Source organism: Scyliorhinus torazame, chromosome 5 (genome assembly GCF_047496885.1).
Source record: "Scyliorhinus torazame isolate Kashiwa2021f chromosome 5, sScyTor2.1, whole genome shotgun sequence".
Lineage (NCBI taxonomy): Eukaryota > Metazoa > Chordata > Chondrichthyes > Carcharhiniformes > Scyliorhinidae > Scyliorhinus > Scyliorhinus torazame.
This window is the reverse complement of record NC_092711.1, coordinates 196,891,166-196,908,480: the sequence shown is the minus strand read 5'-3', so window position 1 is coordinate 196,908,480 and position 17,315 is coordinate 196,891,166. Positions and strand designations below refer to the sequence as shown.

The 17,315-nt window shown below is 45.1% G+C and overlaps 1 protein-coding gene across 1 annotated transcript in view; it reads right to left on the bottom strand.

Moving 5' to 3' along the window:
• LOC140420864 (gamma-aminobutyric acid receptor subunit alpha-3-like) overlaps positions 1 to 17,315 on the bottom strand; it is a 632,301-nt gene that overhangs the window by 395,029 nt on the left and 219,957 nt on the right. The window contains exon 4 of the mRNA XM_072504959.1: positions 15,287 to 15,354. Within this exon, the coding sequence (XP_072361060.1) occupies positions 15,287 to 15,354 (68 nt within the window). The remainder of the gene's footprint in view (positions 1 to 15,286; positions 15,355 to 17,315) is intronic.

Here is a 17,315-nt window from a genome sequence, read left to right as displayed (position 1 = left end):
ACAGTCTGCTTCTTCAGCTCTCTTTTTACAGCCTGTATGGCTCTCTCAGCTAAACTATTTGACACTGGGTGATAAAGAGTGGTGCAGACATGGCGAATCGCATTGCCGCAAACGTGGCCAACTCTTCGCTTGTAAACAAAGCTCCATTATCAGTGATGAACCCCCTGGGTATGTCATTGAACAAAAAAGTAGTAAGTAGGCGCTCTCAGGTCACTCAAGACGTCATTCTGTGGACCTCCAGCCACTTTGAGTGGACATCCACCATTATCAGAAACGTCACCCTAAAAAATGTCCTGCAAAATCCACATAAACGTGGGCCCAAGGGTGACAATGCCACTCCCAGAGACGTAAAGGTGCTGCTGCGGGAGATTCTGATGTTCCTGACAAATATGACAGTCCTGGGCAATGCCTCGAAAGTGGCATCTAACCCTGGCCATCAAGCGTGGCTTCTAGCCAACATCTTCATCTTGGATACACCAGGATGTCCCGCATGAAGATCTTTCAAAGTCTACCCTTTTTCAGGGACGATGATCTTCATGTCCCATAGGAGGATACTGTCTTCCACGATTAGTTTGGAGAACTTTAAAGAAAATGCCTTCAACTCACCTGGAAGCGGTTTCCACTACCCACCATACAACACCAGCTGGCGCACCTTAGCCAGCTTGGGCAGTTCAGCGGCCACTACCGGCAGGGGAAGACAACGCAAAGCGCCTGTATTCCCTATTTGTGTCCCTGGACAGTAGTCAAAAGAGTGCTCATATGTGGCGAACAGCAAAGTCCAGCACTGGATCCATGCAGAGGCTATCACTGGGATCACCTTGTCCTCACGAAAGAGACCATGTAGCGGCTTATGGGCAGTTATGATGACAAAATGGCAGCCATATTGGTGAAAATGTTTGACACCAAAAACCACAGCCAGGCCATCACCTTGCCCCACAAAGAGGAGAATGCGCAGGGACTGAACTCCGTAAATCACTGGAATGAATGTAGACCTCAGAATATGAAAACACTCACCCGTATACGTGGCCAACCAAGTGGCTGTACCTGTCAATGACAAGGTACTCACTACCTGCTTGATCTGGTCAAAGGTGCGTTGTGCCACAACTGTAACAGCCACTCCGATGTCAAACTCAATCCGGAGCAAATGTCCATTGGCCTATACCCGAATATGAATTGGGGCTATACAGGGCTCTGAAACACAATTGAGGTGCATCTCGGCCTCCTCCTCGGCTTCTCTGGGTCATCCAAATGCAAGGGCTTACCACAGGGTCGATGCCTACTATGCCCAGTGTGCCTGGGGCGTCAGCTCACCTGTCGCCTTCGGCTATGTCTGGTGTGATGTCCGCACTTCACACATGGGACAGAACTGCAGTCAGCGGAGTCCTGGGATGTTGCGCTGCACCTGGCCCAGGACCAAAGGCTGGAATCGCTACGGCATTCCTTCTGAGGCAAAGAGGAACCATTTAAGAGGTAGCGGCAGATATTCTCCTATATACCCATAACTTAATGTTATCATCTTATAAATGTTGAGTTTGCATCAGGTGTATTCTTGTATAAACTCTAATAAGTGGTTTGAGGACCTTCTGTACTGGGGTTTGCCTGTCATGCTCAATATCTATTGTGTCATGTGAGAGTATCTTTAAGAAATGGATGTTTAAGCAGTGTACCTTTAAGAAATGGAGCTGATCATATTACTGAAGTGATGTCAGAGGGTGGGGGGAGCGGAGCTCACTTCTGCTTTTTTGAGTTTCAGTTTGAGAACGCAGCTGGGAGTGTTTGTTTGTTTGGCTGTGAGCTGCATGAAGAAACACAGAGCTGGTCTGTTGATTTCGGCAATCCAAAGACTATAAATATATTGAATGTAACTTATGTGCTCCTATTTTTGAAGGTTTGAAGTCTTTTGGATGTTTAAAGGAACAGTTTGAAGGATTATTTAGTGTTGTAGTCTTTTGGGGTTATCTTCGAAGTAATGGGTGTTAAGATATTCAATGTTTGTTTTTAAAAGGTTAACTTGAGTTCATAGAATAAACATTGTTTTGTTTTAAAAACCACTTGTCTATTTCTGCTGTATCACACCTGGAGAGTACGCCGTGTCCTTCCAACACCACAATCTATTACAAGTTGTGGGTCGGTTGAAATCCATGAAACATTTTGGGATTCTGTAAACCCGGACCCATAACAATTGGGGGCTCGAGGGGGATAAAAGTCTATCAATTGGACTGGCTTAACGAACTTAAAGACAGTGAGGGGTGAACATATTGTGGTTGCTTTTAGTTTACTAAAATACGAGGTATTTTAGTTTAAGTGGGGAATGTGCTGTGGACAATGGCTCTTTCAGAGGCTCAGAAGTTTTTGGGGTGGACACGGTAACATGCAATATCTTACGGACAGAGACTAAAAGCAGACTGTTAGATTTGGCAAAAGCATTGTAGTTAACATTGCCTGGCAAAATGTGAAAAGATGAGGTACTTACCGAGGTAGCTGAGCATTTAAATTTGCCTGAGATACATTCTGACTCATTAGAAATGGCAAAGCTCCAGTTGCAGATTAAGCAATTTGAACATGAAAAAGAATTAAAGCAGCTTGAATATGCAATTAGAGAAAAAGAAAAGGAGAGAGAAGAAAGAAACAGAGAAAGAGATAGAGAGGAAAGGGAAAATAAGAGTTTGAACTTCATAAAATGGCTATGAAACATGAAAATCAGCTAAAATTGGCAGGCGCAAAGGGAAACATACTGTTGGATGAGATTGATGAGGATAGTGAGAAAGAGCGTCATAGTCGAAGACGTGGTGGGGATCTATTTAAATATGTCCGAGCATTGCCAAGGAGGTAGAAGCCTTTTTCATTTCATTTGAGAAGGTAGCTAAACAAATGAAATGGCCACAGGACATGTGGGTATTACTGATTCAAACAAAGTTGGTAGGTAGAACTAGTGAAGTGTTTGCATCACTACCGGAGGAGGTATCTGGAACGTATGAGGAGGTGAAAAAATCCATCTTAGGTGCATATGAGCTAGAGCCTGAAGCTTACAGACAAAGGTTTAAAAATTTAAGGAAAGAATTTGGTCAAACATACATGGAGTTTGAAAGGCTCAAACGGAGTAATTTTGATAGGTGGATAAGGGCTTTGAAAATAGACTAAACGTATGAAGCTCTCAGAGAAATTATACTTTTGGAGGAGTTTAAAAATTCAATTCCTGATGTAGTGAAAACTCATGTGGAAGAGCAGAGGGTTAAAACTGCGAGATTAGCAGCATAAATGGCAGATGATTATGAATTAGTTCATAAATCAAGGCTTGGTTTCCGACATCAGTTTCAGCCAGTGAGGGATAGAAACTGGGAACATGAGAAATACTCAAGTGGTAAAGGTAAAGGTGATCTGATGGGAGATAATAAAGAAGTGTACCTCAGATTAAAAAAGAAATCCAGGAAAAAAAGAAAACCTTTGGAAGAGAAATGAAAAGTTTCAAATGTTTTCACTGTAATAAACTAGGCCATGTAAAGTCACAGTGTTGGTGGTTGAAGAAAAGCACTGGGAAGGCTGATGTGGTAAAACAGGCTATGACAGTGGGGTTTGTTAGAGTGGTAAAGGAAAGCCCAAGGGAAGCGAAGTAGGTGTAAACAATTGTTCAAGTAGTAATTGATAAGAAGGTGCCAGTTGTCTTTAAAGAATTTACTTGTGTGGGTAAAGTTTACTCATGTGTATCAGGAGGAGCAGGTAAAGAAGTCACAATTTTAAGAAATACAGGAGCTAGTCAATCTTTAATGGTAAGAGATGAGAAATTATGTAGCTTAGGAAGAATGTTGCCAGAAAAGGTGGTAATATGTGGAATTCAGGGTGAGAGGAGTAGCGTTCCATTATATAAGGTAAGGTTGGAAAGTCCAGTGAAGTGTGGTGAAGTGGTAGTAGGAGTAATAGAGAAACTATCTTGTCCAGGAATACAGTTTATCTTGGGTAATGATATAGCTGGATCGCAGGTGGGAGTGATGTCTACTGTGGTTGATAAGCCAGTGGAAAATCAGACAACTGAAGTGTTGAAGGACGAATATCCTGGGATTTCTCCGGATTGTGTAGTAACAAGGTCGCAAAGTCACAGGTTAAGACAAGAGGAGAAATCAAAGAGTGAAGATGAAGTTGAAGTGCAATTATCAGAAACGATTTTTGATCAAATAGTTGAAAAAGAACAAGAACAGGTGGAGGATGAGGCGGATAATTTTAGTTCAGGAAAATTGGCGGAGTTACAACAGAAAGATGTAGAAATAGAATGGATATATCAGAAAGCATAATCGGAACAGGAATCTGAGAGTATACCAGAGTGTTATTACCGTACAAGTGATGTCTTGATGAGAAAATGGAGAGCTGTACATATGCAGGCGGATGAAAAGTGGGCGGAAGTTCATCAAGTAGTATTGCCGGTAGGGTATGGAAAGGTGTTGCGAGTTGCACATGAGGTACCAGTGGGAGGTCATTTGGGGATAAGGAAAACTCAAACTAAAATCCAGAAACATTTTTATTGGCCTGGACTACATAAAAATGTAGTTAAATTTTGTCAATCATGTCACACATGTCAAGTGATAGGGAAACCTCAAGCAGTGATAAAACCAGCACCCTTAACCCCCATTCCAACATTTGAGGAATCTTTTACAAGGGTCCTAGTTGATTGTGTTAGACTGCTTCCTAAAACAAAAAGTGAGAATCGGTATCTTTTGACTATAATGGAACTGTCTACTAGGTTTCCAGAGGCCATTCCAGTATGTAATATTACAGCTAAAAATATTGTGGAGGAGTTACTTAAATTCTTTACTAGATATGGACTACCCGCAGAAATACAATCGGATCAAGGATGAAATTTTACCTCAAAGTTATTCAAAGAAGTCTAGGTGTCCATGTACATAGATCCCTGAAAGTTGCCACCCAGGTTGATAGGGTTGTGAAGAAGGCCTATGGAGTGTTGGCCTTTATTGGTAGAGGGATTGAGTTCCGGAGTCAGGAGGTCATGTTGCAGCTGTACAGAACTCTGGTACGGCCGCATTTGGAGTATTGCGTACAGTTCTGGTCACCGCATTATAGGAAGGACGTGGAGGCTTTGGAGCGGGTGCAGAGGAGATTTACCAGGATGTTGCCTGGTATGGAGGGAAAATCTTATGAGGAAAGGCTGATGGACTTCAGGTTGTTTTCATTGGAGAGAAGAAGGTTAAGAGGAGACTTAATAGAGGCATACAAAATGATCAGGGGGTTGGATAGGGTGGACAGTGAGAGCCTTCTCCCGCGGCTGGAAATGGCTGGCACGAGGGGACATAGCTTTAAACTGAGGGGTAATAGATATAGGACAGAGGTCAGAGGTAGGTTCTTTACGCATGAGTAGTGAGGCCGTGGAATGCCCTACCTGCTACAGTAGTGAACTCGCCAACATTGAGGGCATTTAAAAGTTTATTGGATAAACATATGGATGATAATGGCATAGTGTAGGTTAGATGGCTTTTGTTTCGGTGCAACATCGTGGGCCGAAGGGCTTGTACTGCGCTGTATCGTTCTATGTTCTATGTTCTAAGTTATGGATAGCTTAGGAATAAAACAATTAAAATCAACTGCGTACCATCCAGAATCGCAGGGAGCATTAGAAAGGTGGCATCAGACATTAAAGACAATGTTGAGGGCTTATTGTCAAGATTATCCAGAGGATTGGGATAAAGGAATTCCATTCGTACTGTTTGCAATTAGGGATGCACTTCATGAGTCAACCAAATTCAGTCCTTTTGAACAAATTTTTGGTCATGAGGTAAGAGGACCACTTAAATTGATTAAAGAAAAATTGGTGGGTGAGAAATCGGAAATTATACTATTGGATTACGTGTCAAATTTTAGGGAACGATTAGAGCAGATGAATTGTCTAGACAACATTTGAAATTTGCACAAAATGTGATGAAACGGGTAGCGGACAAGAAATCCAAAGTTTGTAGTTTTGCCAGTGGAGATAAAGTTTTAGTGTTGTTACCAGTGGAAGGTGAGCCTTTAAAAGCTAGGTTTTGTGGACCGTATCAGATTGAAAGGAAATTAAGTGAGGTGAATTATGTGGTAAAAACACCAGATAGAAGGAAGACTCACCGAGTGTGTCATGTGAATATGCTTAAAAGGTACTTTGAAAGTGAAGGAGAGAAAAAGGAGGTTTTAATGATTCTAACTCAAAGTGACAAACCAAATCCAGATGACTGTGAATTTGACATACCTCAAATTAAATTGGAAAATGAGGATGTTCTTAAAAATTGGTGGAATGAATTGTTAAGTTACCTTCCAGAGGAAAAACAAACTGACCTGAAAGAGTTATTGATATCACATGGGCAAGTTTGTAGAGATAAACTGGAAAGTACTAAATTGGCTATACATGATGTAGATGTGGGAAATGCAGTTCCTATCAAATAACATCTGTGGTAGTATGTATTGGGGGTCATGTGGGACTGGAAGCCCTAATGTCATTGGCTGACAGATCCCGGGTCCTGGTTGGCCGTTGACCTCATACTCCGCCCTGAAGGCGAAGTATAAGAAGCCGGTGCCTTCCCCCGCATGCCAGTTTACTATCGGGCTGCTGGGGAACAGACACGCTTAATAAAGCCTCATCGACTTCACTCTGTTTGTCTCACGGAGTCTTTGTGCGCCACAATTTATTAAGCGTGCCTAAAAAGGACTATGGAGCTCAGGATCATTCCAGAATGCCTGAGGATCAGCCCCCACGCAGTGAATGCGGCAGCAGCCTTCAAACACTGGCAGACTTGCTTTGAGGCCTACATCACATCGACCACAGGCCGAGTCTCAGATGAACAAAAACTGCAGGTCCTGCACTCGAGGGTGAGCACGGAGATTTTCACCCTCATTGAAGACACCCGCGATTTCCAGACGGCGTTCGCAGCACTGAGAAGTCTCTACGTTCGACTTCATCCTTTAAAATTGGCACAGGCTAACAAAGAGATTGAGAGTATGCTTAAAAATGGCAGAATTGAAGTGGGTTGCAACCAATGGAGCCCACCCATAGTGATGGTACCAAAACCAGATGGTACCCAACGGTTGTGTGTGGACGATAGAAGGGTTAATGTGCTTACAAGAATGGACTCTTATCCTAGCCCATGTTTGGAGGATTGCATTGAGAACGTGGGATAATCCGCTTTTATTTCCAAATTGGATTTACTTAAAGTTACTGGCAGGTACTTTTATCCGAAAGGGCGAAGGAGATTTCAGCTTTTGGGACTCCAGATGGTATATACCAATTCAAATTTATGCCATTTGGCATGAAAAATGCCCCAGCCACATTTCAACGGTTAACAAATACAATCTTTTTAGGATTACCTAATTGTACGGTATACATCGATGATCTGGTAATTTTCAGCCAGACATGGAAAGAACATTTAAAACATTTGATGGAGTTATTTGATCGACTTCAGGAGGCGGGTTTGGTGATAAACCTAGCCAAAAATGAATTTGGAGAAGCCCAAGTCACTTTCCTTGGTCATACAATCGGACAGGGCCGAATGGTCCCACGGGATGTGAAAACGAAAGTTATTGGGGCGTTTCCGATACCCTCGACATGACGGGAAATAATGCGATTTCTTGGTATGAGTGGATTTTACCCGAAATTTGTACCAAATTTTAGCAGTATGGTCACTCCACTGACGGACTTGCTCAAGAAGCGTAACAAATTCCAGTGGACAGCGGAGTATCAACAGGCATTTGACGGCCTGAAGGCTGTGTTAACCACTGCTCCTGAGTTAGTCATCCCAAATTATGCCAGATCATTCAAAGTGGCTGTGGATGCGAGCGATGTGGGCGTAGGTTCGGTGCTTCTACAAGACGACGACGAAGGGCTAGAGCGGCCTGTTGGTTATTTGTCAAAGAAATTGAATTCTCACCAGAAAAAGTATTCCACGATTGAAAAGGAGACTTTGAGTTTGAAAAAAATGAAATGAAAATCGCTTATTGTCACAAGTAGGCTTCAATGAAGTTACTGTGAAAAGCCCCTAGACACCACACTCCGGCACCTTTTCAGGGAGGGTGGTACGGGAATCGAACCATGCTGCTGGCCTGCCTTGGTCTGCTTTAAAAGCCAGCGATTTAGCCCAGTGTGCTAAACCAGCCCCTTACCAGCCCGTTTGGTGCTGGCTTTGTAACATTTTAACATTTGTGTGACCAGCAATCCGTCTGACACCATTAACTGATCATAATCCATTGATGTTTTTGGAGCAATTCCGGAATAACAATGCGAGGCTGTTTCACTGGAGTTTATTGTTACAGCCATTTCATTTAAAAATAGTACATGTGGCAGGATGGGAAAATGTGATAGCCGATGTTTTGTCACGAATGTGATGAACGGAAGGACTATATTATTATACCTGTTTGTGTGTGTTTTTGTTTTGAACCGGTAAAGTGTTTTTACTGTGTACATTTCTTAATTGATGGTGCAAAGGTGAAAAATGAAACCATCTTGAAGTTGATGGGTTTTTTTGGGGGCGGGGGGGGGAGGTGTCATGTGAGAGTACCTTTAAGAAATGGATGTTTAAGCAATGTACCTTTAAGAAATGGAGTTGATCATATTACTGAAGTGATGTCAGAGGGTGGGTGGAGCTGACCTCACTTCTGCTTTTTTGAGTTTCAGTTTGAGAACGCAGCTGGGAGTGTCTGTTTGTTTGGCTGTGAGCTGCATGAAGAAACGCAGAGCTGGTCTGTTGATTTCTACAATCCAAAGACTATAAATATATTGAATGTAATCTAATGTGCTCCTAATTATGAAGGTTTGAAGTCTTTTGGATGTTTAAAGGAACAGTTTGAAGGATTATTTAGTGAAAAAATGAAATGAAATTAAATGAAATGAAAATCGCTTATTGTCACAAGTAGGCTTCAAATGAAGTTACTGTGAAAAGCCCCTAGTCGCCACATTCCGCGCCTGTTCGGGGAGGCTGGTATGGGAATTGAACCGTGCTGTTGGCCTGCCTTGGTCTGCTTTCAAAGCCAACGATTTAGCCCTGTGCTAAACAGCCTGTGCTAAACAATGTTGTAGTCTTTTGGGGTAATCTTCGAAGTAATGGGTTTTAAGGTATTCAATGTTTGTTTTTAAAAGGTTAACTTGAGTTCATAGAATAAACATTGTTTTGTTTTAAAAACCACTTGTCTATTTCTGCTGTATCACACCTGGAGAGTACGCCGTGTGCTTCCCACACCACAATCTATTACAAGTTGTGGGTCGGTTGAACATGAAACACTTTGGGGTTCTGTAAACGCGGACCTATAACACAATTGGGGGAGCTGAGCTCACTTCTGCTTTTTTGAGTTTCAGTTTGAGAACGCAGCTGGGAGTGTCTGTTTGTTTGGCTGTGAGCTGCATGAAGAAACACAGAGCTGGTCAATACATAAGGAGCGTCATTCTCCGACCCCCCGCCGGGTTGGAGAATCGCCGGGGGCTGGCGTGAATCCCGCCCCCGCCGGTTGCCGAAGTCTCCGGCACCGGAGATTCGGTGGGGGCGGGAATCGCGCCGCGCCGGTTGGCGGGCCCCCCCCCCGCTCGATTCTCCGGCCCGGATGGGCCGAAGTCCTGCCGATAAACTGCCTGTCCCGCCGGCGTGGATTAAACCACCTTTTGAACGGTGGGACAAGGCGGCGTGGGCGGGCTCCGGTTGAGGGGAGGTCTAATAGAAACTTACAATATAATGAATGGCTTAGATAGGGTGGATGTAGGGAAGTTGTTTCCATTAGCAGGGGAGACTAGGACCCGGGGGCACAGCCTTAGAATATAAGGGAGTCACATTAGAACAGAGATGAGGAGAAATTTCTTCAGCCAGAGAGTGGTGGGTCTGTGGAATTCATTGCCAAAGAGGGCGGTGGAGGCCAGGACGTTGAGTGTCTTTAAGACAGAAGTTGATAAATTCTTGATTTCTCGAGGAATTAAGGGCTATGGAGAGAGAGCGGGTAAATGGAGTTGAAATCAGCCATGATTGAATGGTGGAGTGGACTCGATGGGCCGAATGGCCTTACTTACGCTCCTATGTCTTATGGTCTTATAGTCCTGGGGGGGCGGGGGGTGATCTGTCCACGGGGGGTGCCCCCACGGTGGCCTGGCCCGCGATCGGGGCCCACCGATCCGCGGGCGGGCCTGTGCCGTGGGGGCACTCTTTCCCTTCCGCCTCCGCCACGGTCTTCACCATGGCGGAGGCGGAAGAGACTCCCTTCACTGCGCATGCGCGGGAATGCCGTCAGCGGCCGCTGACGCTCCTGCGTATGCGCCGCCCGGGGATGTCATTTCCGCGCCAGCTGGCGGGGCAACAAAGGCCGTTTCCGCCAGCTGGCGGGGCGGAAATTCCTCCGGCGCCCGCCTAGCCCCTCAATGTTGGGGCTTGGCCCCCAAAGATGCGGAGCATTCCACACCTTTGGGGCGGTGCAATGCCCGTCTGATTGGCGCCGTTTTGGGCGCCAGTCGGCGGACATCGCGCCGTTTCGGGAGAATTTCGCCCAAGAGCACAACACTTGGGAAACAATTGGGCCAACACTTTGAATCTGTCCAGTCTTTTAATCTGTGGCCTCTCTTTTCATCCTATGCAGCTTTACTTAATTTTAATACAAGATTCATAAATAGAACTCAGTTTCAAAAGAAGACAGGCACAATTGTATAGAGAAGGATGAAGAGCATTAGAATACGTCAACAAGTCTTAGTGGACTTGACAGCAGACATAGCTGAGTGATGTACTGCAGAAGTCAGCAAAGTGTGTCCGTTTCTTGTTAATCATCTTGTGTGGCACATGACTCATGGCATAGATTAATTTCAGAGAGGTATCATGCATTTGCCAAGGCAAGGCCCTGGTTGACCAACTTGATTGAATTTTTCGCTGAAGTAACATGGAGGGTATTTGATGCAGTGGACATGGATTTTAACAAGGTTTTTCCACAAAGCTTCACCTGGCAGTGGTCTTAAAATTAAAAGCTCATCAGATTCAAGGGGAAATTAAAGTTGGATCCAAAACTGATTCAGGAATCATTGAATCATAGAAAATAAGAGCAGGAGGAGGCCATTCGGCCCTTCAAGTCTGCTCCGCCATTCATTATGATCATAGCTGATCATCCAACTCAATAGCCTAATCCTGATTTGCCCCCAAGTCCTTTGATCCCCTTCGCCCAAAGTGCTACATCTAATTGTTTCTTGAAACATGCAATGTTTTGCCCTCAACTACTTCCTGTGGAAACAAATTTCACAGGCTCATCACTCTCTGGGTGAAGACATTTGTCCTCATCTCTGTGCTAAATGGTCTACCACATATCCTCAGACTATGACCCCTGGTTCTGGACACACCCACCATCGGAAACAGCCTTCCTGTAACTACCCTGTCTAGCCCTGTTAGAATTTAATTGGTTTCTATGAGATCCTCTCTCATTCTTCTGAACTACAGTGAATACAATCCTAAACAATTCAATCTCCCCTCAGGAATCAGACTGGTAAACCTTTGTTGTACTCTCTTGAGAGCAAGAACATCCTTCCTCAGTTTTGCAGACTAAAACTGGACACAATATTCCAGGTGTGGCCTCACCAAGGCTCTGTATAATTGCAGCAAGAGATCCCTGCTCCTGTACGCGAATCCTCTTGCCATGAAGGCCAACATTTGCCTTCTTTACCATCTGCTGTACCGGCATGCTTACCTTCTGTGACTGGTGTACATTCGTTGCACATTCCCCTCTCCTAATTTATGGCCATTCAGATAATAGTGTGCCTTCTCGTTTTTTCTCCAAAGTAGATAACCTTGCATTTCTCCAAATTATACTGCATCTGCCATTCATTTTCCCACTCAACTTGTTCAAATCACACTGAAGGATCTCTGCATCCTCCTCGCAGCTCACCCTCACACCAACTTGGTGTCATCTGCAAAGGGTTCTGGTTGACGGGTGTATTTGTGACTAGAAGGTTGTTCCTAGTGTGTATTACAGGGCTCAGTACTGGCTCCTTTCCAGTTTGTGGTATATATCAATGATTTAGATTTAAATGTTGGGGACCTGCTTTGAGAAGTTTGCAGAAGATTCCAAAAGTTGGCTATCATGAAGATGAAGGGCATAATTTTCCCCTATTTTTTCAAAGTGGCGACTTGTAGACATACAGAAAATAGGGTCAGGATTCGGCCTTTCGATCCTGCTCCACCATTCAATATGATCATCGCTGAGCATCCAATTCAGTAACCTGTTCCCGTTTTCTGCCTATATCCTTTGATCATTTTAGCCCCAGGAACTATATCTAACATCTTCTTGAAAACATACGCGATTTAATGAAAACATTTCAGGGTCTGGTTTCAGGCGGGTTTAGCGGACGCCTGCAGTGCTGAGAAAGATCCCACTATTCAACTGCACTTTGCCGGGCTTTTTTGGCCTTGGCGAGGAATGTACTGTCGAGGCCGCACTTTAGTCATTCCCTCTACTGACAAGCTCAGCTCACCAATGCAGGAAGACTGCTTGTGGATCAGGGCGCCATTTTTAACGACAGCCCCGATCTTTCGACCCGCTTCAGCGACCCCACTGTGGCCTCCGGAGACATGAATTTCCCTCAATTTACCTCTTCTGGGGTCCCTGAGCATTTCCGTCACCCCATCTTTGAGTATGGCACCCCTGGGCCAGACCCCTGGCAATGCAACCTGGCATTCGGGCACCTTGGCACTGCTAGCCTGGCACCATGGCACTGCCACCCAGGCCTGGTGGCACTGCCAGGGTGCTGAAGTGGCAGTGCCGAGGTGCTAGCAGGAGTGCCAGGATACCACAATGCCCAGCTCCTGATGACACAGGGGTCTCTAATGACCTGGGAGACCCCCAGGTGCCATTATGACTTGTCCACATTTATGGAAACCAGTGCTAGATGGCTCCCTGGTGAGGTCTGCCAGGCAGGGCCGTTAGGTCTGCTCAGTGACCTTTTTGGTCACTAAGGGCAATTTATCACGGCCAATTCACCTAACCTGCACAACTTTGGACTGTGGGAGGAAACCGGAGCACATGGAGGAAACCAACGCAGACACGGGGAGAACGTGCAGCCTCCACAGACAATGATTCAGTGGGGAATCGACCCTGGGACCCTGGCGCTGTGAAGCCACAGTGCTATTGTGCTGCCTGAACTTCCAACTTGATCAGCCAGTCACTCGTACACTCACCCCTGACAACCTGGCCTCCATAATCAGTGGCCTGGAACCTCCAGGCATCTCATGCCCTCTGGCCTCATGGTGATGCCTGAGTGTGGGTATTCATTCTGACTAGACCTGTCCTCTCCCCTGTGTGAGGGTCTTCAGGTCTCACCCTTTGTCACTGTCTCCCACTCTGCCTATGCAGACTGGCCTCTCATAGGTCCCCACCCTAGAACCTCACAGTCACCCCCAGTGTTGGCCCAATGAATTCACCAGCTCCCACCCTTTCCAGCTGCCAGTCTGGGAGAGCAATCCCTCAGATGTGATATTGCCACAGGCCTAAAAAGGAGGACACTAGAAAGGCTGCCTGCGCACCACTTCCAGCCATGAAGGGCTGCTAAGGCCTGTAAGTGGCTCCACCCCTGAGATGCCGAATCTGAACCCCCCCCAACCCCCCATCGCTCCCAAGTAATGGCGACCCGAGCGCTCACCTCTAATATCCCCTTCAGACGTAAGGTCATCAGGTTCGTTTTTATACAACTGTTGTAAATTGCGCCAGCGGGCGTCACACGGCAACTGATGAATGTTCAGTGAGAGGAGAGGTCCCAGCGGGAGGGCTGGCTAATGATATTATAATGTATTTCAGTGAGATTCCCAGTCTTCAGTGGTGGGATCCACATTATGCCTGGAAAATCAGAAAACATGATCTCACCGGCAAGAATTGCATTTCCTGATTTTTTTGCCCACATCGCCGTTTTCGCTGATGGCTCACGGAGGCGCAACATTTTGACCCATAGTGGTCGACTTCAGGAAGATATGAATGGACTGGTTAGTGACAAATGGAATTCAGTCCAGAGAAGTGTTGGGTGATGCATTTGGGGAGGACAAGAGAATATCAACAAATGATAGGAGAAGTGTCGAGGAACAGAGGGAACTTGGAGTGCATATCCAAGGATCTCTAAGGTAACAGGGTGGATAGATACGGTGATTTGCAAGATACTTTTTTATCAGCTAAAGCATAGGATATATAAGAGTCATGGGAGGTGATGCTAGAACTGTGTGCAGATCTGGTCACCATATTGCAGAAAGGATGTGACCAGACTGAAGAGGGGATGGATGAAATTATTGTGTGTCTTGTCATAGAATCTAGAACGCCTACAGTGCAGAAGTAGGCCATTCGGCCCATCGAGTCTATACCAACCCATTGTGAGGGCTGAAGCATTTTAGTAATTTTTTCAAGAGAGTGATGTGGGTCTGGAACCCACTGCCTGAAATGGTGGTCAAGGCAGAAACCCTCAACACATTTAAACAACTTTGATATATATTTGAAATGCTGCAACCTCCAGAGCGAGGGACGAGAAGTTGGAGCGTGAAATCAGATTGTTTAACTCTTTAGGTCAAAACAAGGACAAAGAGATGTTATAACAATTTCCCTGTTAAAATTTGATGTTTTTCATGGGGGGAGCGGTATAATTGCATCAGACAATTTTATGATTACACCGGGTCAGATTTACTTTGAAGAGTATTTATTACCTTAAAATAGTTCCTTAGAAGAACTGGCAGATCTCCATGTTTCAGACAAGATCCCATATTCCCATCCTGCACATAATATAACTATCTCTTTCACCTGTTCCAGTCATTCCTCTGGACAATGTGCAGAATTCACAAGGTGTGGGTGTCACTGGTTAGGCCAACATTTATTCCCCACCCCTAATTGCCCCTGAGAAAATGGTGTTGAGCTGCCTCCTTTAACCGCTGCAGCCCTTGTGGTGTAGGTTACTGTGCTGTTAGGGAGGGAGCTACAGAATTTTGACCCAGCGACAGTGAAAGACCGGCGATATATTTCCAAGTGAGGAAGATCAGTGGCTCAGAAGGGAACCTCCAGGTAGTGGGGTTCCCATGTGTCAGCTGCCCTTGTCTTTCTGATGTGGAGAACTGCTATTCCCATGCTAGTGCTGTCAAGTGATCCTTGGTGAGATGCTGCAGTGCATCTTGTAGATGGTACACATGGCTGCAACTGCGCATTGGTAGTGGAGCGATTGAATGTTTAAGGTGGTGGATATACACTCCCAATCTTCTCATCCTTCTGTCAAATATCCAACTTCTCATTGTCCAGTCCAATCCTTAACTGAAACCCACAAGCCACCTTCACACCCACTCACCATGTCCGTATCAGACACTGGCCCGAAGCTGGTAACGTAGATGTCTGTTTTAACTTCAGTCACGCTTTCTGTGAGAAAACAAAACACAAACATTTTGAAAGTAAGATTTCCCCTTAACATTCAAAACATCAGTGTCAGTGAGTCATTAAAATCCCACATGGCCCAGTCCAGAACCTGCAGAAAGAAAAGGAACACCAGTTTTGCCAAACTACAGAGTAATCAATACAGTGTACAGGGTGGAATTGATCATTAATTAATAGGGTTCTATTATCATGCATCATGTCCCCTGAATCAGTACTGACAGGTTGAGTCAGATTTCTCTGGCCTCCTCACAGCGAGTATCTTGGCAGCTAGATCTTGCCGCTGTCAATGGGATATCCCATTGACCACCCTGAAGATCTTAGAATCATAGAAAAGTCTCAGCGCCGAAGGAGGTCATTCGACCCATCATGTACATGCGAGCCTGAGGACATCCAGGTGCTCTTTCTAATCCCACCTTCCTGCACCTGGTCCATAGCCATGTAGCTTATAGCACTTAAGGTGCAAATGCAGCAACCTTTTAAAAGAGTTTAGGGTCTTTGCTTCCACTACCCACTCAGACAGCTAATTCCAGATTCCCACTACCCTTGGTGTAAAAACAATTTTCCTCATGTCCCCTCCACAGCCTTCCGCTACTTATCTTGAATCAATGTCCCGGGTTCTAGAATCCTCCATCAAGGGAAACAATTTTATCCTGTCCACACTATCTAGTCTGTAATTCCACAGTACATCCCCTATACGAGTGAACAAAGAAAAAAGAAAGGTTCAGCACAGAAACTGACCATGCTGCCCGTCTAACCTTAAACCTCCTACAGTTCTCGGGTCCGTATCCTTTTATTCCCATGCTATTCCTGTATTTGTCAATACGGCCCTAAAACGTCACTATCGTCCCTGCTTCCACCACCTCCTCCGACAGCGAGTTCCAGATACCCACTACCCTCTGTGTAAAAGACTTTCCTCGCACATCTCCTCTAAACTTTGCCCCTCGCACCTTAAACCTATGTCCCCAAGTAATTGACTCCTCCAACCTGAGAAAAAGCTTCTGACTATCCACTCTGACCATGCCCCTCATAATTTTATAGACTTCTATCAGATCGCCCCTCAACCTCCGTCATTCCAGAGAACAAACCAAGTTTATCTAACCTTTTCTCATAGCTAATGCTCTCCATACCAGCCAACATCCCGGTAAACCTCTTCTGTACTACCCTCTCCAAATACTCCACATCCTTTCGATAATGTGGCAACCAGAATTGAACACGATATTCCAAGTGTGGTCTAACTAAGGTTCCATTCAGCTGCATTATGATTTGCCAATTTTTATACTCAATGCCCCGGCCAAAGAATGCAAGCGTGCCGTATGCCTTCTTGACTACCTTCTCTACCCGTGTTACCACTTTCAGTGACCTATGGACCTGTAAACCCAGATCCCTCTGTCTGTCAATATTCTGAAAGGTTCTGGCATTTATTATATATTTCCCACCTGTATTCGATCTTCCAAAATGCATTACCTCACATTTGTCTGCTGAAGTCTCCAACCGATCCATATCCTGCTGTATCCCCTGACTGTCCTCATCTCTATCCGCAACTCCACCAACATTTGTGTCATCTGCAAACTTACTAATCAGACCAGTTACATTTTCCTCCAAATCATTTATACATACTAGAAACAGCAAAGACCCCAGCACTAACCCCTGTGGAACAGCCCTCCATTCAGAAAAACACCTTCCACTGCTACCCTCTGTCTTCTATGACCAAGCCACTTCTGTATCCATCTTTTCAGCTCACCTCTGATTCCATGTGACTTCACCTTCTGTACCAGTCTGCCATGCGGGACCTTACCAGGCCTTACTGAAGTCCATGTAGACAACATCCACTGCGCTACCTGCATCAATCATCTTTGTCACTTGCTCGAAAAACTCGATATAGTTACTGAGACACGACCTCCCCTTCACAAAACCATGCTGCCTCTTGCTAATACTTCCTTGTGCTT